Source organism: Perca fluviatilis, chromosome 12 (assembly GCF_010015445.1).
Source record: "Perca fluviatilis chromosome 12, GENO_Pfluv_1.0, whole genome shotgun sequence".
NCBI lineage: Eukaryota > Metazoa > Chordata > Actinopteri > Perciformes > Percidae > Perca > Perca fluviatilis.
The window spans coordinates 29,304,741-29,326,575 of NC_053123.1; the positions used below are offsets into that span (position 1 = coordinate 29,304,741).

The 21,835-nt window shown below is 39.4% G+C and overlaps 3 protein-coding genes across 4 annotated transcripts; all 3 read left to right on the top strand.

The window, feature by feature from the left end:
• The first annotated feature begins 1,085 nt into the window (after positions 1-1,085).
• On the top strand, positions 1,086-2,260 carry LOC120569951 (gamma-crystallin M3-like). Of its 2 annotated transcripts, none has more exons than XM_039818174.1 (3): positions 1,086-1,172; positions 1,279-1,527; positions 1,668-2,260. In XM_039818174.1, the coding sequence occupies exons 1-3, from the start codon at positions 1,119-1,121 to the stop codon at positions 1,947-1,949; spliced, it is 585 nt and encodes a 194-aa protein (XP_039674108.1). In that variant the 5' UTR covers positions 1,086-1,118; the 3' UTR covers positions 1,950-2,260. The 2 variants fall into 2 exon arrangements, with proteins under 2 accessions (XP_039674108.1, XP_039674109.1); XM_039818175.1 differs by having other exon boundaries at positions 1,104-1,127.
• Positions 2,261-5,613: 3,353 nt separating this feature from the next.
• Positions 5,614-6,490, top strand: LOC120569953 (gamma-crystallin M3-like). Its single transcript, XM_039818177.1, has 3 exons — positions 5,614-5,700; positions 5,830-6,072; positions 6,168-6,490. Exons 1-3 carry the CDS (start codon positions 5,686-5,688, stop codon positions 6,444-6,446), a joined length of 537 nt encoding a protein of 178 aa, XP_039674111.1. The 5' UTR covers positions 5,614-5,685; the 3' UTR covers positions 6,447-6,490.
• Positions 6,491-11,335: 4,845 nt separating this feature from the next.
• On the top strand, positions 11,336-12,247 carry LOC120569955 (gamma-crystallin M3-like). The gene is made up of 3 exons (XM_039818178.1): positions 11,336-11,421; positions 11,538-11,780; positions 11,932-12,247. Exons 1-3 carry the CDS (start codon positions 11,413-11,415, stop codon positions 12,205-12,207), a joined length of 528 nt encoding a protein of 175 aa, XP_039674112.1. The 5' UTR covers positions 11,336-11,412; the 3' UTR covers positions 12,208-12,247.
• The last annotated feature ends 9,588 nt before the right edge of the window (positions 12,248-21,835 follow it).

The following is a 21,835-nucleotide window of genomic DNA, read 5'->3' on the forward strand; positions in this document are numbered from 1 at the left end:
GTTTGGGCGTGCTGTTCGTGCCAGAGTGACCAACACAACCACGTTGGCTGACTTGCGACAAATGCTGGTTGAAGAATGGGATGCCATCCCACAGCAGTGTGTGACCAGCATGAGGAGGAGGTGCCAGGCTGTTGTGGCTGTGTATGGTTCTTCCTCACGCTACTGAGGCTCCTGTTTGTGAAATGAATAAATTGTTAAATTGCCAATATGTCTTGTTTCTTCAAACTTCAATCATCCAATTCACCAAACACCAAAGGAGTCAATGGCAGAATAAGCTGTTTGGCAATGGCAGAGAAGATTTGGCAAATTTCTTTCAGCCATGCTGCATGTTCCTTACAAATTGGGCACCATTTGAAAGGGAACTTTACAGGCTTTCCAACAGTATAAGATTTATTGCCAAAAACATTGTTACCATGGAGAAATAATCTACCAAACACAAATTTCCCCCCCAAGAAAGGCAGCAAATAGCAAGAACAGGTAAAATCAATAGAATATGTGAAAGATAGACATTTAAAATTTATTTGATGATTTAAAAAAAAAAGACACATAACACTGCACAGCAGTAAATACAGTATGTAAATACATACATGCTGGATTTAAAAATGACGAGGATTAAAAACAAGGCGTATTTCCATTGTGCCCCTGTAAGAACAATATAGCGTGTATAAGATAAGAATAAAACAAAGGAAGAGTGACAGTTAGGCAATGCTGAATAAATAAGTTTTTAATTGACATTTAAAACTGTTCACGGAGCTTGCATCTCTTGTAGCCTTGGGTAGGGAGTTCCATAGCTTTGGTGCATAGTTAAAACTAGCAGAAAAATTGAAATACTCCATGTACAAGTGCCTCAAGTTTGTCTTTAACTGCACTACGGTCATCACAGACAGCACAAAGGGACCCAGCTGATACATTTGCTGCTGTCACCCACCTGTGCCCCGTAGGAGTGCCCCTTCAGTTGGCACCGCACCAGATGCATACAGTCTAGAATAATAACCATTTACAGACCGATTTAACAAACATCATAGCCCTGTATGCTACGCTGCTGAGTAAGATATTCAAAACAATGGCTCCATAGATCATTTCGCTATCATGGTGGGTATAAAAGTGACACAGTTGGGATGGGCAAAGTACCAGTGCAATCAGGGATAGGACTGACCACCAAAATGGGCAAAGTAAGAGAGCATTCTTATGTTGTAATATAGCTTGATAAATAATTTGAACATTTCAGAGTATGTGCCACAGAAAAAATGCTTTTAAAATGTGCTGTTTTATTGCCAGATCATCTTCTACGAGGACAAGAACTTCCAGGGTCGCTCCTATGAGACCAGCAGCGACTGTGCCGAGCTGACCTCCTACCTGAGCCGCTGCAACTCCTGCAGGGTGGAGAGCGGCTGCTTCATGGTCTACGAACGTCCAAATTTCATGGGCCACCAGATGCTGGCAAGGAGGGGAGAGTACCCTGACAACCAGCGCCTGATGGGTATGACCATGAGTGACTGCATCCGTTCCAGCCGCATGATCCCCACGGTAGGAAGCGCTGTGTTGACTCATCCAGTTGAAGGCAGAAACAGAAGGCGTGAATATAAACTCTCCAACACAGCACAGAAGAAACCATTTAATTTTTCATAATTAAGTGATCTTCTGTCTCTTCACGTGTCATTTTACAGCACAGAGGTCCATTTAGGATGAGGATCTACGAGAGGGAGAACTTCAGAGGTCAGATGAATGAGCTGACGGACGACTGCGACAACATCCAGGATCGTTTCCGCATGTCCGACTGCCAGTCTGCCCACGTGATGGACGGCCACTGGCTGATGTACGAGCAGCCCCAATACAGAGGCAGGATGCTGTACCTGAGGCCCGGGGAGTACAGGAGCATGAGAGACATGGGAATGGGTCCCATGGACATGAGGATTGGATCCATGCGACGTATCATGGACTCCTGTTAAAGAACAGAACAGGATCGAGACTTGAAAATGTAATCAACAAATATTAAAAAAGAAGTTATCAATTTATCGAGTTTCAAAACGCCGGGCAGAAATTCTGGGCACAGATTAGACATCAGAGAAAGAAATTGCATGAATTATCAGCACCCAACTGTTCCGGGATGTCAGGACAAATTGAGCTGTAGTGAATGCTGCTACTTTAATAACTGTATCTAATAGCCAAGTCAAGACTTCTTCTTCTTCTAACTATGAAATGTGTTATGTCATATTTGATGCACGTGACATTAAAAATGAATATCAAAAGAACAAAAAAAGGTTGCTGTGAGATTTTATACACATTTTTTACAAGACTAACTGCTTAAAATGTTGGATTTGTATCTTCACACAGAGAGCAAAAATTGTTTCAACATACAAATGGCCATTTGAATATTGTTTTAAGACAGACTTATAAAACTGTGAACCTATCCTTTAATGTAACAGATTTATCAATAGTGCTATTTACTTACCTGTGTTTTTCCAGTTAAGACCAGTCACCATGTCTGGTGTAAATTAGAGATATAATTGGGCCCAAAAAATCAGGTCCGTCCTTACATGAAGTTTCTCTCCAAGCCTGAACAGCAGTTTTGGTCTCGAGCCCCGATTAAAAACGCGAATTTCAACAGCTTTTTTTAATCTATGTAAAGTGAATAGATATCCAGAAGATGGCGTTCACACACAGTGGTGCACAGCCCCATAAATTATTCATGACATTACACAGATTAAAAACACTGGGAAATTTGTGCTAACCTGACCCAATTCAAGCCCATGAGATTTTGAGAAGTTACAGCCTGGCCCAATCGGGTTTGGGCAGAGAATCAAAGCTCTGCTGTGAATAAGGCCTATTGTCAGACCAACAGCAATTCAGCTGGTGGCCTTTGTCGTCATACCGAACATATTCAATTCAAAATACCTTAACTGGCTTTTCTCATTGAAATGAGAAAAGCTGTGAAAACCATCACCACACAGTACATTTCAATATCCCTACATACAAAACCTTTCATTTGTTGATGCAATGATACACAATATGCAGAATAAACAAAAAAACAGAGGTAGAATGAACCATACTCAGCCATATTTGTGATATTATATCAATACATACTTTGAACAGTGCAATAGAAGAAATTACTGAAATAAAAAGTCTATGAATACAGCACTGAGGAGGCAGCTCTTCTGTCTGTGCAGCTCTTAGTATTGGGTGTTTTATATAAAGCCAATAATAGTTCACTGTCACGCTTGTGTTGAGGAAGGAAATTAATTTAATACGACTAAAGGGAGTTGTTTGAATTAATGTAATTTTTTTTTAAGTAAAAAAAAAGTCAAGCAATCAGATTTTTTCACTAGGCTTTATTGTAACACTGAATGGGGCACATTTAGAGCAGGCACGACAATACATGGTTGCAGTTATCTATAAGGATCTGAATAAAGAATAATAAAAAGGGGAGTGCAGACTCCCACAATATAATACAATTTGGCAAACCCTCACATCTTTCACATAGAAGTTCCTGAGCTGTAGCCTATACTTATACACTGGTTAATTATATTTAATGAGGTAAGGAGTAACCGAAGGGTGTGGGACAGGGAAACAGAAGAGGTTTAGGAAGACTAGCGGGGAAGATAATGGTCAGAAATCAATGTTTCTGGGTGCCTGGGTAGCTCACCTGAGAGAAGGCGCCCATATATAGAGGTTTACTCCTTAACCCTAACTCACAGTTTCGACTCCACCCTGCGACCCTTTGCTGCATGTCATTCCCCCTCTCTCTCCGTTCATGTCTTCAGCTGTCCTATATATAAAGGCCTGGTTGTAGGAAAAAAAAAATCAATGATCCTGCACTGCTTTATCTGAGTTTATGTTCTTATTCTTAGATTTATTTTATGTCTCTTTTATTTAATATATACATATTATTTATATCCTTTATTTAGAATTTTCTTTCCTTTCTCTTTAATTTGTTAATTTTTGATATTGTTTCAATCTCAAAATACAACCTTACTATCAAACTACATATCTGCTTTATATATGTGAATGTACATGAACATAATGACCATTGACACAACAATATAGTGTATGTATAATTTTCTTTGGTTCAATCCTTTTACTTTTATCGATGACATGAATGAACAAAATAAATCCAACAAGAGGGCAAAGGTCAAGTTAGGTAACAATTTTTTTTTTTCTGTCTCTATTCATCTGTCCTTATGGTGCTGCAACAGCTGAATGTCCCCTCTGGGAATCAATAAAGGCTTGTCTTATCTTATTTCCATCACTGTTTCACAGTAAAAAACATCTGTCAATCAACCTCACCCACCAGCATCCAAAATTGATTAAGGATCACAGCTCACAGCTACACTGACATCACTGGGCAGAGGGAAACCAATTGAACGTATGTGTCCGACTGTTGGGTTCCAATAGCTGGTTCAAAGTTGATAAAATAGTAGATTCATTAAGATCACAGTCTAACAAATATTAACAAATCTGTATTAGCAAAAAGTAATGTACAAAAGGTATTTATTTCAATAATTCCTCCAAACCTAAATGACAAAAAAGCATCATTTGCAACCCATATCAAGACCAAGGTTTTTCCTTCCTGCTGCTGTCAGACTTTACAGTCAGCACTGCTTCCAATAAACCACATGGACAAAACACACACACACACACACACACACAATGCAATTCTGTAGATACATCTGTTTACTATTTATTCTCTTTACTTATATTTATTTATTGTGTGTTTATCTTTAGTGTCTTTTTGTACTTATTTCCACTATCCCTTGTTGCTATAACATTGTGAATTTCCAGTGTTGTGGGATTACATAATAAAGGATTTCTTTTATTGAACTGTTTAGTGTAATGCAGTGTAGTCAAAGAAGAGAAAAGTTCTGTCTCTATAAACTGTAACTTTGGTGTGGTTATCAAATATTAAGTAAGCCACTAGAAGGGAATAGGTCAGTATCCCTACAGTACTGTTTAAGAGGCAACAAAGCACAAGATTAAACTCTAAATGTATAACACATCATACATAAATCAATATAGCCACTGTTGGAGTTATATCATCATTAGTCAGATAATTATATAACATTTAATTTGCTGAAGTTTTTTTGCAAAAACAAATAAAAGCCCATTATTAAAATGAAAAAACTAACACCAGTTTGAATGATTTTCCCTTCAGTGCACAATAAAAAAGATAATATATATATATATATATCTTTTATCAAAACAACCAACCAAATTAAAGTTTATTTCCTGAATTGCGCGCGCACACACACACACACACACACACACACACACACACTTAGAATAAGAATAAAAATTGATTTTGCAAATTAACCCTTCTTTTGATATTTTTATATAAATTAATATTGAATTATATTTGTAAGAAAACATTTCTAATCATTTAGTAAGTGAAATATCTAGTACACTGTGAATGATAGGGATTATATTACAGTTGGAAGCTTCTCTTTATGTTAGACAATACTGCATGTGTACAGTACATGCATTTCCACCAGGGTGGTATAGTGCTGGATAATAACCCTTTAGCGCCCTGACTGCTCAGTAGGCTTCTATTGCATGTTGCTGGGTCAGGGATTTGCACAATAGAAGCCCTACATACTTTTTTCACATTGAGCAAGTATAAAAGTAACGGTTACCACCGACAGGAATACACAGCAGCCACAGCTCAGTCCTGACAACCAACCAAATAAAATCATGACCATGGGCAAGGTAGGTACTGGGAAGGATCCATCCATTAAAAACAATCTATTTCATTCTTAAATTTAAAAAGCTCTTAATTAATTGTCATTGGACAGTGATTAAATAGCTTTTCGGATCTCACTGGAAATATGCTTTCAGATCATCTTCTACGAGGACAGGAACTTCCAGGGTCGCCACTATGAGACCAGCAGCGACTGCCCTGAGCTGACCTCCTACCTGAGCAGGTGCCACTCCTGCAGGGTGGAGAGCGGCTGCTTCATGGTCTACGACCGCCCCAACTACATGGGAAACCAGTACTTCATGAGGAGGGGCGAGTACGCTGACTACATGAGCATGATGGGAATGTCAGACTGCATCAGATCTTGCCGTACGATCCCCATGGTATAGTAGGATATTCATTCTCTAGATAATATTTCCTTCGGATATCTTTGAATGTTTTTCTGATCTTTTTCTTTCCTCAAATGTTTTCTCTACAGCATAGAGGATCCTACAAGATGAGGATCTACGAGAGGGAGAACTTCGGTGGTCAGATGCATGAGCTGAGCGACGACTGCGATAACATCCAGGACCGTTACCGTATGTCCGACTGCATGTCCTGCAATGTGATGGACGGCCAGTGGCTGATGTACGAGCAGCCCCACTACAGAGGCAAGCAGATGTACCTGAGGCCTGGAGAGTACAGGAGCTTCAGGGACATGGGCATGAGCGGCATGAGGTTCATGAGCATGAGGCGTATCACAGATTCCTGCAACTAAATTATTTACAAAATTCCACTAAATAAAATCTTTCCACTCTGCTATTTTGACTTTTTGTTTCACTGGTTGTTTTGAGGCCTGGGCATTACAGGAGGGGATGTCAATGAGGATGAGATGTAGCCTGGATGCCAGCCGAACTTAGCCCCGGCCACAACATTTGAGTTCGGGAAGTTCAGTCTGGACTTGATCCATTGTGGAGCAACTATGCTCGAACCAGAGCTGTTCAGACCAATCAAATTGTCAGGGCGGGCTTTATACGATGATGGACAGATGATTAACAGTAACGTAATCAACCATGTCACCAAAGAGCGCTTGGGTTTAATTTGTTTACAACACAGGTGGCTGCCGCTGGAGAATTGCGATGTGTAGATTTCGCCATCGCGTCTGTTATAGAAGATATCGACAGCACATTAATTTTAAAAGAGGAACAGAGAACTGTGATCAAGGCATTTGTCAATCGGAAAGATGTTTTTGCCGTCCTTCCTACGGGATTCGGCAAAAGTTTAATTTATCAGCTGGCCCCGATGGTCGCTAAGAAGATGGGGTGCGTACGTCACATACTCCGTTGCTCTGATTGGTTGTAGGTATATCCAATTGAGTGCAGAGGCATTTTCTTTCCTGGTTTGGTTGAAACACGCCCCATAATCACATCCCAATGGAGCAGTATCAGACCCATATTCTGACTAGAATCTGAGTATGACAATGTCGGGCTAGATGAGATGGGCATCAGTGGGTGTAAATGATCATGAGACACATCCCTATATGTGGTTCAACTTTCATGCATGTAAGAACTGCATAATAATAAAAATAAAAGATTATTATTTGTACAATTTGTTTCAAGAGTCTTGTTATTTGTTTATGTTAAATGCTGCACATTTGCAGTGTGATGGTATTAAATTCAAATGTATTTGGTTTTACAACATAATTCAAATTTAGATGATTGTTTCAGCTGCAAACAAATGACCCTATAGTGTACATCTTCTTCCAGAAAATGTAGAGGCAAGTGCTTAATCAGTTCTAGGTAGGTAGGCAGGTAAATCATTACAATTATGATTTGTGGTTTGATTACAAAGTTTACGTTTCTTTATCAAGTTAATAGGATCACATCCTTTTCTACTGTCTATATTTACATATGCTATAACTGCTTCACATTTGTGCTCATTGAATCTTAAAATTTCCCTTCTGAGAAAATGGTAGAGATCAGTTTTGCTTTATATAATTTAACAAGAAGTTTGAATAGATTTTTCAGAAGCTGGGTGATTGACAAAGTTCATAATGTAATGTCAGATTACTGTGGGCAGTCACACTCACCATTTGAAAACAGTTATATATTCTGTCGAGTTATGTCCGTTTAAATATAAAAAAAATATATATTTAATAAAAACATATGGATAATAGGAGACAGCTTGGTCCGAGGTGGGGAGGGGAGAGCCAAGGACACTTTGGCTTGGATGCCAGAGTCCACAGGTTCAAGATTAAGATCAAGATCAAGATCAAGATCAACGACATGGGGAAGATCAAGGGTGTGGAGCTCATCGTGACATTGAAGCAGGACCGGGAGTATCTCCGCCAGAAGTTCCCGGGGATGCAGATCATCTTGTCCTCCATCGCAGAGGGCTGCTTAGCCAGTATATTAAACAGTATATTTGAGACACTTAAAAGCCACTATCAGGGGCAGTAATGGAAACAAATAAAGAGAGAGAACAGCCACTCTAATCACAAAGTTGTAACAATTTCTATGGTTGTATTTTCCTTGAATAAAAGTCTAACTTTTTAAGCCTTTTTTCAAGTTTCTTTTAGTTCCTCTTCCCCCACAATTTATTTTTGGTTGCTGTTCTCCAGAGCCACTGTTGATCTCTCTGCAAAAAACTGTTTCACACATTCACAAACATGAATTTGTTGTTGTTTTATAAACAAATTCCGACATTAAAACATGTGCATGCATTTTCTTTCACATGCACACAAAAGGTGACGTAATCCCGCAAGATCCCACGCAGAGCAAGACATCTATTGCCAGAAGACGCTACCGGTAAAGTAGTGAAGAAGGAGCAAGAAGCGAGAGAACAGAAGAAGAGGAGATCAATGAAATGGCAGCGTTTGAGGTTAGCATCGAACGTGACGATGAGTGGCTAAATTTCGTTTTTGTACTACTGTAGAAGTTTGGTACCATTCTGGGCATTGTTAGGGGTTTAATTTACGAGATACTATTTGGTTCCATTAGCGCCTGCACTAAGCCATTCGGCTGAGCGCTAACTCGCCCAATGTTAGACCAAAGGAAAAAAGCTTCGGGGGGGGGGGGGGTTGTTTGGCTTGAGGTCATGGTGCAAAGGACCCTAGGGTGAAATTACTCCGAATCATCCCTTTAATGCCCCATATTTGCTACAATAGATGCTGGGGTTGAGGTGAGATTGATTAAATGATGTTTTCTGTAAGTAGTTAGCTGCTAAGATGTGCTCCTCAGCCTCTGAACACCCACACAGTTATTATGGCTGATTAGACCTCTGCTCAGGTTGTAGGTGGGTCAGAGCTTCGACGAGAATGTATTAGGTCACAAATCTTCATCTGCCAATAAGAATGATAAAGGGATTATTTGTCCTGCCCTAACAGGTTCAACAAAGCTAACAGGGGACTCAGGAAGATGTCAATCAATCAGTCTATACACAGTCCTGGGAAGAGGTCTAATCAACCAGATTAACTGAAAACAGTGTTGAAAACTGGGTATTCAGAGCCATTTTCTGAGATGATTGTATGTAGTTTCACTCACTGACATGAACAGCAATAACTTGAGTAATGGTTATGTTTAGCTTTGCAAAAGCTCATTCAAATAAATCACAAGCAGAAAAGAATAACGCTAGTGTGAGTCAGAGGTCCATTATGTGTTAAACTAAACACTACAGAAGTTGCAGTCCTGTAATAAATTCTGTGCTGATGAACGTATTTTGGGCATTGTGTGGAGGGGTAAAGAAAGCGTCATTAGTCATGTGGTTGTATTAGTAATGATAGTTTAGTTCTAACAGAGTCTGTCCTCTCCTGAAAGGTGAAGTAACGTAACAAATGATTGTAACCCAAGCCGCAATCTTTTTTTAAACTCAACAAAGTAGTTTTTGTGCCTAAAGGTAACCAAACTGTGACTGCTGTGGGTCGTATTAGAGTGTAGGAATAAACAACCTATTTCATCATATGGTTTGGAGGACTTGTTCTAATTTAATTAATTTATAATTTATACTTTTTATTGATCCCCAGTGGGGAAATACAATTACACTCTGTTTTGTTAGAAATCACTACACATGCCTGAAATACGCACACATGCTCAGGACCTATGGACCTTTTTCACAGCAGACATTTTGACTTTCAACAATGCATTGTGCAGACGTCAACGTCAACCAAGCTGATTGGTTTGTACGACTAGTCTTGCACTGCCAGCCCTTCTTTCACAGCGCTGCGGAGGAGGGCCTGGCTAGTTCACTAAGCATTCTGGGATGGGAAAAAAACGTGCTCTGGTTAATGACATTTCTTAAAACCAATCACAATCGTCATGGGCGACACTAGGTGCCAGATGGAGACACAGTGCTGCTGCAAAATAGTCTCAGGAAGGAACTTGTTTGGTGGAACGTGTACGTTCAAAAGTTGTTTAAGTCGTGCAACAGAAAACTCAGATTGGACAGATAGTCTAGCTAGCTGTCTGGATTTACCCTGCAGAGATCTGAGCAGCAGTTAATAATAGTCCTCATAAATCCACCAGTTTAAAATTCGAACACAAAGAAAGAAAGAAAGAAAGAAAGAAAGAAAGAAAGAAAGAAAGAAAGAAGAAAGAAAGCGGAAGGTAACGGACATCCGGCCAAAAAGCGTGAGATCAGGCGGAATTTCCAGCGGCATCAGAGCAATCCCAGAAGTGGAACATCGTGGATATAGACTAGTACAACTCCTGTCTGGAGGCAGGTTCGAAACGGAGATGAAAACAAACAAACATAGCTTAAGCTATGAATGATGTGATATGTGGCTTTCTTATATGCTATATGCTTGTCCCTATACAAATAAAATAAATAAATAAAAACAGCCACACAAACATATGACCCCCCTACATGTTTGTTTACATGCTGCCCGGAGTAGCATAGTTCATAAATAGTTTATGATTTCCAGGATTTCAGCTTTAAACAGACCACCCTAATGCAAAGGGTTCATTGGATGTGCATGCAGAACAATGAGTATGTCCAGAAAGTGTAGCAGCACATTTGAATCTGTCTGCCTAAACTGGCTTTCATGTTCACTTCAAAAGGGTCACACTGGGTGCCTCAGAAATGTCATTTTCATCAACTTTACTGTAACTGTAATTTTAGGAAACAATGTCATAGTATGCTCTAGATTCACAATAAATAAATAAATAAAAACATTGAGAATATTTTTTCTATTTCTTTATTCAATGTCATATCCTATGATATCTAATTATATATTAACATACCTCTTTCAGATGACAATAAAATGATGCACTTACCAACAAATTCAATTCAGTTAAATCAAATGATGGCTGTTTTGATTTGGTTTAAAAAAAACTTTTTCCCCTGAATGTTTGGCTTTTGTAAAATGTAAGCTTGTTGGCTCCTATTGTTTTAGGGGAATCAAAAAGTGAGATCAAGCTATAATTGAATTAACTGTAGTTGTACTGTGCCGCTTCCAGCAACAATTTTATACTGTATGCATAAGCAAACTCCGAAGCCATTTTTTTGAAAGAATTGTGCTCTATTCTTGTTAAAGGAAAATTCTGTTTAGAGGTTGTGATCCTGTTGGTATATTGGTAAGCAACTCAAAACTATAGGCTTCTATAGTAGGTTGCTGTGTCAGGACTTTGAACAATAGAGGGGCACATAGTCTTTGTCTCTGGCCAGGTATAAATGTAACTTGTTCAGACAGGCAGCATATCAGTTCAATAACAGTTCTCTGAGAGATCTGAGGAATCACCGCAATCAACATGGGCAAGGTAGGAAAAAATAATAGTATTCAAAAATAAAAATGAAATAATTGTTAATTTTCCTACGAATATTTAGGGGATATACGTAATTATGACTTTGTTAAAACCCTTCAATACTTTTTCAGGTCATCTTCTACGAGGACAGGAACTTCCAGGGTCGTTCCTATGAGTGCATGAGCGACTGCTCTGACATGACCTCCTACCTGAGCAGGTGCCACTCCTGCAGGGTGGAGAGTGGCTGCTTCATGGTCTACGACCGTCCCAACTACATGGGAAACCAGTACTTCATAAGGAGGGGCGAGTACGCTGACTACATGAGCATGATGGGAATGAGCGGTGGTATCAGGTCTTGCCGTATGATCCCCATGGTAGGTATAAAACTGTCGAAAGGTGACGTTTGAGTGATAACTTTTTAATTCTGGAAAAGCATGCATCATACTATGATTCTACTATGGGTGACAACTCCCATAAAACGTATTACTAAGAAATACATTTGTTTTTGTTATCGCCAAAAAACAGCACAGAGGCCAGTTCAGGATGAAGATCTATGAGAGGGAGAACTTCGGTGGTCAGAGTTACGAGCTGATGGACGACTGTGACAACATCATGGACCGTTACCGTATGAACGACTGCCAGTCTTGCCACGTGATGGACGGCCACTGGCTGATGTACGAGCAGCCCCACTACAGAGGCAGGATGATGTACATGAGGCCTGGAGAGTACAGGAGCTTCAGGGACATGGGCATGAGTGGCATGAGGTGGATGAGCATGAGGCGTATCATGGACATGTGCTAATTGTACATTTTGACTTCAATAAATTATATAACTTTCTAAACTCTGGTGTGACTGTATTTAATGAAATCAGTATACCCTTTCTAGAAATGCATCACTAATTACAAATATTTGACCATTAAATTAAAAAAATATTGTTAATTTGGCATTTAAATCCTCCATCATAATATCCACCTTATAGTTCACGTCAATCATTTGGCCCATCCCACGTGTGACTACAAGGCGCTTTATAATAAATTTTAAAAAATCTTCTAAATCTTTTTTTAAAGCTTTAGTGCATAACTTTTAGTAATGAGGCGCCAAGCAACTGGGTGGAGGAGGGATGGAGGTGGTGCACAATAATGGAAGGCTTGTCTCATTTTGATGCAACAGTGGTGTTGTCATTACTTAGAATTCCTCATGGGGGAGACAGAAACTACGCACTATAGCTTCAATATGTACAAAGCCAAAAGAAAGAGATACAGTATAACACAATATACTGTATCCACATAATTTCAGGTAATATTTGCTTATTGTATGTACAACATTTTAAAATAAATTGGGCATGCAATAGCAGAATAAAGAAACTAATTTACAATTAAAGCTGCAAGTAGCATTGGACGGGCCCTCGCTCCTCTGCACATGTCAGGGTTACTGGCAGACGCCGCTCCTTGTGACCATGCATTTGCAGACACAACAAATCGTCACCAATGAAAAGGGAACTCCATGCTGAGTTCAATGATACCTCACACAAGACTCTATGTCATACATTTAATTAGCTGTGAAAGGGGGCTTGGCCAAAGCATAGGGGTCAGGGCAAAACTTTACCAATAAAAAAGGAAGTCTCAGCTGAGTTCATTGATACCTCACATAAGACTCTACCTTAAACGGGTCACCAATTATGATAGGGGGCATGGCTAATAGGGGGGGGCGGGCCAAACCATCACCAATGAAGAAGGAACTCTCTGTTGAGTTCAATGATACCTCACACAAGACTCTACCTTAAATGGGTCACCAGTTATGAAAGGGGTGTGGCTTGAGCATAGGTGGCGGGCCAAACCATGACCATTGAAGAAGGAAGTCTCTGCTGAGTTCAATGATACCTCACACAAGACTCTACCTTAAACGGTTCAAAAGCCATATGAGGGGGCGTGGCCTAACTATGTGGGTGTGGTTAGGGTGCAGTTCAGTATCACATGTAGACCACACATTATAAGTTTCATGTAAATCGGATGATATTTGTCATATAAGGCGGATTTCCTGTTGCCAGTGGGGGGCGCTTTGACCAAAAGTAAATTTTTGGCCTGTAGATGTCCTCAGGCCTGGACCCTTGTCAAACATGAGAAACTTCGGGCAGATATGATAATGTACACTAAAGTTACAACAACTTCTTGGTTCATTGATAAATGCTTAAAATGGCCGCCACGCCACACCCACACCGTTTGATGAAAAGTTTTTCTTTTAATAACTTTTCATCTCTGAGGTCTTAAGATGGCACAGACCGAATTTGAAGTCGATCTGATGAAATCTCTAAGAGGAGTTTGTTTAAAGTATAGCACCTTGACTTTTAGACCTACTTCCTGTTGCTATTAGGGAATGCTATGACTTTGAGTACATTTCGGCCTTTATATGTCCTCAGGGTTGGACACTCATGAATCCTGAAAAGTTTTGAGCCAATTGGACAATGTACACTCAAGTTACACCCACTTCCTGTTTCGATGGTGAAAATACATTTTCATCTTTAATGTCTTAAGATGGCACAGAGCAAATTTGAAGTTGATCGGATGAAATCTCTAGGAGGAGTTTGTTAAAGTACGACATGTGGAAATGGCCAAAATCGCACTAATTTCGAACTTTTAATAAAAAATGGTGGACTTCCTGTTAGGTTTAGGGTATGGCTCCAATGATGTTTTTTGTACGTCTTGGCATGCTACATATGTTTACCAAGTTTCGTGAGTCTACGTTAAACGTAGGGGCTCAATCTTTTTAATTTTGTAGGGGGCGCTAGCGATTCATTTTTGTGCGCCTATTCCCGAAACCCTTAAAATACGTAAATTGTCACCAGAATTGATGCCAGCGCCAACTTTGGTGAGTTTTTGAGTATGTTAAGCCCCTCAAAAAGGCAATTCATTTGCCGGAGGAAAGGAAAGGAAAGACAGAATTCAATAGGTTTCAATAGGGCATTCGCCGCTGTCAGAACTCGGGCCCTAATTACATCCCCATCAGCCTCATCTGCTAATTACCATCTTTAATGGTAATTAGCAAATGTTAGTATGCTAACAGGCTAAACTAGGTTTGTGAACATGATATATACGAGTATACCTGCAAAACATTAATATGTTAGTGTTGCCATTGTGAATATATTACAATGCCAACCTTTGCTTTTAGCTCAAAGCACTGTTGTGCTAAAGTACAGCCTCACATAGCTATTAGCATGGCTGTAGACTCTTAGTCCTGCTATCCCAATAAAGTCATATTCTTTTTCCTCATCTCTCAGGCTAATTTAAATGTTGCGTGAGAATAGCCGTCTTAGTCTTTGACCTGCATGTTTAAAAAATATATAGTTCTGCTTTTATTTTACTAAACAACATATTTCCTGGTTCTGTTACATATAGACTGTAAAAAATAATGGACAAAGCTTCTGGGTTTGAAAAGTAAAGCCAATGCTGAAGTGCCTTAAACCTACATTTTATCTCATTTCCAGCAGGAGGCGACTCTATTGGTACCAAAAAGAAGTCTATGGGAAAAGAACCCTACTTCTCACTTGATTTATTACCTTAATAAACCGTTTTTTATAATGAGTTTATGGTCTCAAGGCTAGTTTCAAGTCTTCTTCATTACAGCCTTATGTTCATTTAGTAAATTATTGTCCCATTTATTTTAAAACAGATGATAAAGCAGGGGATGATTTAGGGTGTCCTGTCAATCAGAACAGAGGCTTAGCAATGCTAACCATGGCCACGCCCGCCAATAGGGGGGTACAAACGGGTCTGTTGTCCCGGGCCCAGGGTGGGGGGGGGGCAGAACTGGGCCCTCATTAAATTATGGAATCATTTAGCTATCAGGCTCCTCTCCTGTGGAACCAGCTCCCGGTCTGGGTTCGTGGGGCAGGCACCATCACCACATTTAAGAGTAAACTTAAAACTCTCCTCTTTGATAAAGCTTATAGTTAGGGAGTAAGGAATTGCAGAGTTCGCCTAGACCGGCAGGGGAGGGTGTGTAACCACAGTCATGCTTCTCTGCAGCTCTTAGCTATGCTGTTATAGTTTTAGACTGCCAGGGGACTTCCTTTGACACTCTGCGCTTCTCTCTCCTCTCTCTTTCCATTTGTGTGCATCCATGTCCCAGAAATGCTTGTTACTAACCTAGCTCTGGGGAGCTTATTCCCCAGAGTCCTTATGTTTGTTTTTTTTCGGCCAGCATGTTTCCTTGGATTAGGATGGCCCCAAAATCATGGTTGCAGCTGTCGCCGTGGTCCTGCTGCACTCCCTGCTACATCCTGTAACGCCCTGCAGTGCCCTGCAATGTCATTAACTACTACAACTACTATTTCTAGTCACTGTTCAATTATCTTCATTGTGACTATTATTGCCACTGTTCATCACACCCCCAACCGGCACCGCCAGGCACCGCCTACCAAGAGCCTGGGTCTGTCCGAGGTTCCTCCCTTAAAGGGAGTTTTCCTCGCCACTGTCACACTAAATGCTTGCTCTTGGGGGAATCACTGGAATTGTTGGATCTTCTTAAATTATAGAGTGTGGTCTAGACCTGCTCTATCAGTAAAGTGTCCTGAGATAACTTGTTATGATTTGATACTATAAATAAAATTTTATTTTTTTTTTATTTAAAATAGGCCTATTTGTGGAAAAAATATGTAATATTTGAGTTATTTAAAAGCTTTTTATTTGTTTTCTTCCTAATTGTCCTTGAAATAGTGGTCAAGAACCCCCCGCCCCCCAACACAAAAATGGTTTGGCCACTGATCAAAATTTGATGTTGTCATTTGATTTGAAGTTCAGTACGCTCAAAATGTCCGGTGCTCAGAAAAGGAAAGAAAAGAGAAGAAGAAAATAGAGGCCTTAGAGATTTTCTAAACACATATTTAAAAAAGGTGTTGACGGTGAAGCTGGAACTAGTAAAGTCAACGTAGAGCAAGGTAAGAAACAGCGCAGCCAACGTTTACGAGCCTTGTAACGTAACCTAACAGGCCAGCTCTAATGTTAACGTCCATTAGCTTGTATAAAAGCCTGACACAACACGACACGTTATCTTTGACAGAAACAGTTGAGTTTGGTAGCTCCGTCAGAGAGGATGAGACAGAGAGGAGAGAGATCCAGCTGCAGTCAGGTGACGGAGAGAGTGATGCGGGAGGGGCCCGCTGCCCCGCAACAGAGGGACAGAGTCAGGCTACCGGTGAGAGAGAAGAGAGAGAGAGAGAGAGAGAGAGAGAGAGAGAGTCACAGTGATGCGGGAGGGGCCCTCTGCCCCATCGGGGGGGTCTGAGCAGGATGGATCAGAGACTGATCACACACTTAATTTCAGCGAGAGATGTGAGAGAGGAGAGGAGAGGAGAGGAAGAGCAGAGCAGAGGAGAGGAGAGGAAAGGAAGAGCAGAGGAGAGGAGAGGAACAGGAACAGGAGAGGAAGAGGAGAGGAGAGGAAGATCAGAGGAGAGGAACAGGAGAGGAAAAGCAGAGGAAGAGCAAGGGAAAAGGAGAGATCTGGGCGCGGGGGGGCCCATCTAAGATTATCTCGTCCCAGGCCCAGGCAAGACTGTCAGCTGGCCTGACCATGGCACTGTGTACATTAATATAGCCGAGAACTTGTTTTTGTGTGTTGTCCGTGTTTTCATCTTCTACCCTCTTAATGTGTTTCATCAAAGTTAATTGGAACATTTGGTCGCCTAAAAATGTTTTGTTCAGCTTTCTGCCAACCAAGCTAGCTACCTGTGAGACACACAAGGATATACACATTTTTTAACAGATAAATAGATATAGCTTTTATTGTCATTCAACTGTACATACAGAGTGCACATATGAACCAAATTGTTCCACTGACTCATAAATACCAACCTGTGATGGTTTTCCTGCATGTCTTCCCCCCTCTCTCTCCCCTTTCACATATTTGCTTTCCTATCCAATAAAGGCAGAAATGCCCAAAAAAAAAGAAAACAAAAAAGAGTTGGACAGTAGCATAAATATTAATATTGCACATGTTGAATGGCAGTATTTAAAAACAGTCATTGTTTGTTTGTTTGTTTTATTTGGATCCCCATTAGCTTCAGCATAAGCTAAATGCTATCACATTACACACCATACGCACAAAGACATTACTTTACATTACACAACATTTGAAAATACAAATCATATTTACAGTTAACGCAATTTAAAAAATAAATAAATAAATATCAATAAATAAATAAATAAAACTTACACTACTCCGAATAGATCTATTTAAAAAAATTAGATATAACAAAAAGCCCTATAACAGAATATCTTTAAATTGATATTAAATATTGAAATCTCTTTGAAGGTAATATTTCTTAAGTGATTTTTTTTGTTTTGTTGTTTGATAATATTTGGGAGAGCATTCCATTCACACATTGCTCTGTATCTAACTGAAACGTTGACTGAAATTGATTTGGTTTTCACTTTAGGTAAAATAAAACTACCTCCTACTGCATATCAACATTTGATCTAAACCCACATGAGAGAGCCACACGTGCCACTTTATTCTGAATCACTTGTAGTTTTTTATATTAATTGTTGAAGCGCTGGACCAAACAGAGCAGTAATCAAGGTGTGAAAAAAACAAAGCATGAAGTACTTGTTTAACGGTCTGTGGTATAAAGGGTTTTGCACACCTTTTAATAACAGTCAAAGTGTTGCCCATTTTAGTTACCAGTTTCTGAACATGTCTATCCCAACACAATCTATTATCAATCATCACTCCCAAAAGTTTAACCTCTTCTCTTTCCTCCACAGAATTTTGCTCTATGCTGAGTTCAAGTTTCGGTTTGGAACATAAAGAAAAATGAGTTCCAACCGCTAAACAGGTAGTTTTAGATACATTGAGAATCAATTTGTTACTCCTTATCCAGTCCACCACTGACTGTAGCTCTCTCTGTAGTTTTATATTTAAATCACCAATATCAGTTCCTGCTAAATATATAGTGGAATCATCAGCAAACATTGAAATGCTTGCTTTATCTAAAACAGATGGAAGGAACTTTTCCTAAGTTCTAAAGCACACAACAAAAATGGCCTAGGTCTTTTTACTTAACTTTGTTCAATATTAACAATATTGCTGTTTAGGAATAATTTACTTTCTTTCATCAATCTATCAGTTGAGTTTGTGTGGTCATGAGGAACCACATAAGGTACAAAACCCCTAATTAGCCCCAATTTAGTAGCATTTGTATACCAACCATCCTAATGCCTGTTATTGGAACATAAGAGTGGACGTAAGTTAATCATTACCTTAATATTAGCTCGGTAGCAGTACTTATTGTATTCCAACCACCATTTTCTCCTTTACATGGAAAGTAGTGAACGTATCACTCGTCTTTTCCTCCATGTTCTTCACTATTGTTCCTAGAGTGTTTTTGTATGCAAATATTGGGAGAAATGGTTACACGTGATTTCTCATACTTTTCTCTCATCAAAAATAAAATGCAAAAACCATAAATGCAATAGAAAATCTAAATGCAGTAACGAAGAATAAACACTACAAATTTGGCAAAACCCCCCTTGTTCTTCTTGAAGGGTCCCTGTTTCAGTCCTTTCTGTCCATCTGCTTCATGTGTGTGTGTTTCAAGGCACTCTGCTGAGAGTGCGTGTGTTTGTCTCAGAGGAATGTCAGATGCTCCTCAAAAGAATGTGCAGTGAGTGTGTGTGTGTGTTCAGAGAGAGAGAGAGAGGTGGTGTGTCCTCTACAATTGTGAAGTGTATTCTGCTGTCACTGTCAGAGAATGTGCTCTGAAATGCTGTGGTTGTCAGAGAAGAGATCAGTATCACTGCAGTCTTCTGAAAAGATTTTAAACAGCAGGCTACAATACCAATATGTAGCTTATGGTTTTTCCTCCTTGGAAAAACTTCTTGTTTTCCTCCTCTCTCAACGTGTTGCAAACAGTGAGAAAAACTCCAGTTTCCTCTGTCGCTTCAGAAATGGCACGTGGGTGACTCAGCAGAGGATCTGCTCGTCACTTGTTGCAGGTTGTAGAAAAACCTGTCCTCTTCTCCTCATCTGGAACCTTTTGTAGTGATGCGTGTATCCAGGTGACTCTCCCTGGAACCTTCACTGCCCTGTGTCTCTGGAAGGATCGCGATGGTCTCTGTCACCGTCTATTTGCCAATCCTTCCTCCTGAAGTTGTTATCACCACGGAATTCCCAGGCTTGACACCTGGATTCTTACGGCCAAAAGAGCAGAAGAAAATTCTCACGCAATAACCTAACCTATCATTTCCCTTATACTGCCGTGGAAGAAATAGGTGTTTTTTATTATGGGCCTCTCCCTACCTATGTCAAAAAAAAATTCTTTAGAGCAAATCAGAACCAACAAAACAAAAACAATTACTATTGCATCCCCTTACACTACCGTGTCAATCAGGGGTAGATGATCCTTTTGTTTACAGTTGAACTATCAATTTTGTCAATTTTGTTCTCAGCTAAGCAGATTTTTTCTTTAAATGTACTGTTGTTAACTATTCTAGCACTTTGGTTATTCAAGATCTTTTAAACTGGAGCTACAGTGATGTCACAACAAATGTTTCAAACGTCTTTAGAAAAATTATTTAACACTAAAATTATTTAACACTATCTATTTCTCTTTATTAAACCCCTTATTTATCATTGCTACTATATCCCTCCTATTTGAGACATGACAAAGCTCATGACTCAAAAGCAATATAAATAATCTGTTTAATATTCTAATCCTTAACATTGTTCTAGGTTTTACAGCAAATCCTGTTTATCAGTAACCAAAGTTCAATAAATAATTTCTTTAGATGAAATTCACCACAGTAAAGTGTTTCAACGTCAACTAATTTAGTTTAGACAATTTGTGATATAGCAAATCAAAAACTCATTAGAGTACGATATGAAACATACTGCTTTTAGGATTAAATCTCATTTAAACCTTCATTTATTCAATATCACCATTAAACTAAGACGAATTACCCAAAATACATTGTTTATGTCCTTTTTTATCTACAGTTTACAAACCAAAGTAACACTAATTACCGTCTGCTAGTTCCAAGACAAATTAAAGTTTTTAGCCTTCTATTTATCCAAATCGTTACCTGTTATGGGAAGCATCATATCATATAACATTCAACAAAAATGTATATCAAAATCATTTCTTTAAACCAAAATTTCACTTGTACTACTGTACTACTCATGTTTGGTTTTAGCTTGTGTCTTATCTTTGTGTGGTGTGTGTGTGTGTGTGTGTCTCCTCCTCTGGCTGTCCTCTGTCAAAGAAAGAAGGATTTCTCCAGGGTACATACAAACACACTGTTATTCTTTTAGTAATTTATGGCATCATTAGTTAACAACTCAATGTATTCCTCACAAAGGTGTGTCAAGGTGTACAGCTTACCATCACCCAGAACTATAAAACGATATTTACTGTCTTTTCTACTGGAACGCTGAGGAAAGAAAAACGTTAGACAAAACAACAGAGAATCAAAACCTTTAACATTCCCTGCAGAATGTTATGTTTAGCTTTGGGAGACACTAGGTGCTCGAGCATAGACCCACTGCATTTACTGCTTGAAGGTCCTGAATGAAACAAAACTTTAACATTCGTAATAAAATGATTCTTCTTATTTATGTTACTTGAGAAAATAAGTGTATCGTGCTGGAGAATCTAAACATGGAACTATAACCACCCCGTCAATAAAGAGTTAACGAAACGGGGCCGGATTTCTGTCGATTAGGCTACTTCCTGTTTTAGCGTGTACTGATGTTTTCTGGGGCCTGTAGTCCGACGCAGCTTAATACAACATGTTAACAATTTGTCAATCAATCCACGTCACATTTGTTGTGTTTTGCCCAGAGATAACGCTGTACCTGAGACAAAAAGTGGTGAAACATCAGTAGATAAAAATGTCGTTTTTACCGTGTGAATATGCATCTGTTTGTAGTCACAGGTTCTCTGAATATCTGAACACTGTGAATACAAGGCATACGCTGTTGTATGGGTATTCTATAGTCTCCTGTCGATGGAGACAAATAAACACATTATCAGTAGTGTCAGTCCAGTCAGTCAATTTTTACAAATAGTCACAAGGTGTCCTAGGTCTGTCTCCTCTTCTGTTGAAGACAAAGAAACACGAAATGTGAGCTTTTGAGTTAGAATTTCTGAAAAACTTATGTAGTTTATCAGTCAAGGTAACCGCCACTGGACATGTGTATATGCCAGTAGACCTAAGAAAACTCATGCTCGTCCTTTGATTTGTTCAAAAGAAAACTTTTCAACGTAATCTTTCAACAAGGCAAAAAGGTGACAAAAGGAATGCATGTAATATTTGTGATTCCTTAAACTTAGCTACAGGTGTCCCAGTTTGTTTTACCGTAGTCAGGAGATTAACAGTCTGACATGGTACGTGTTACATTACCATTTGTAAACAAATACATACTTTTAGGCTGC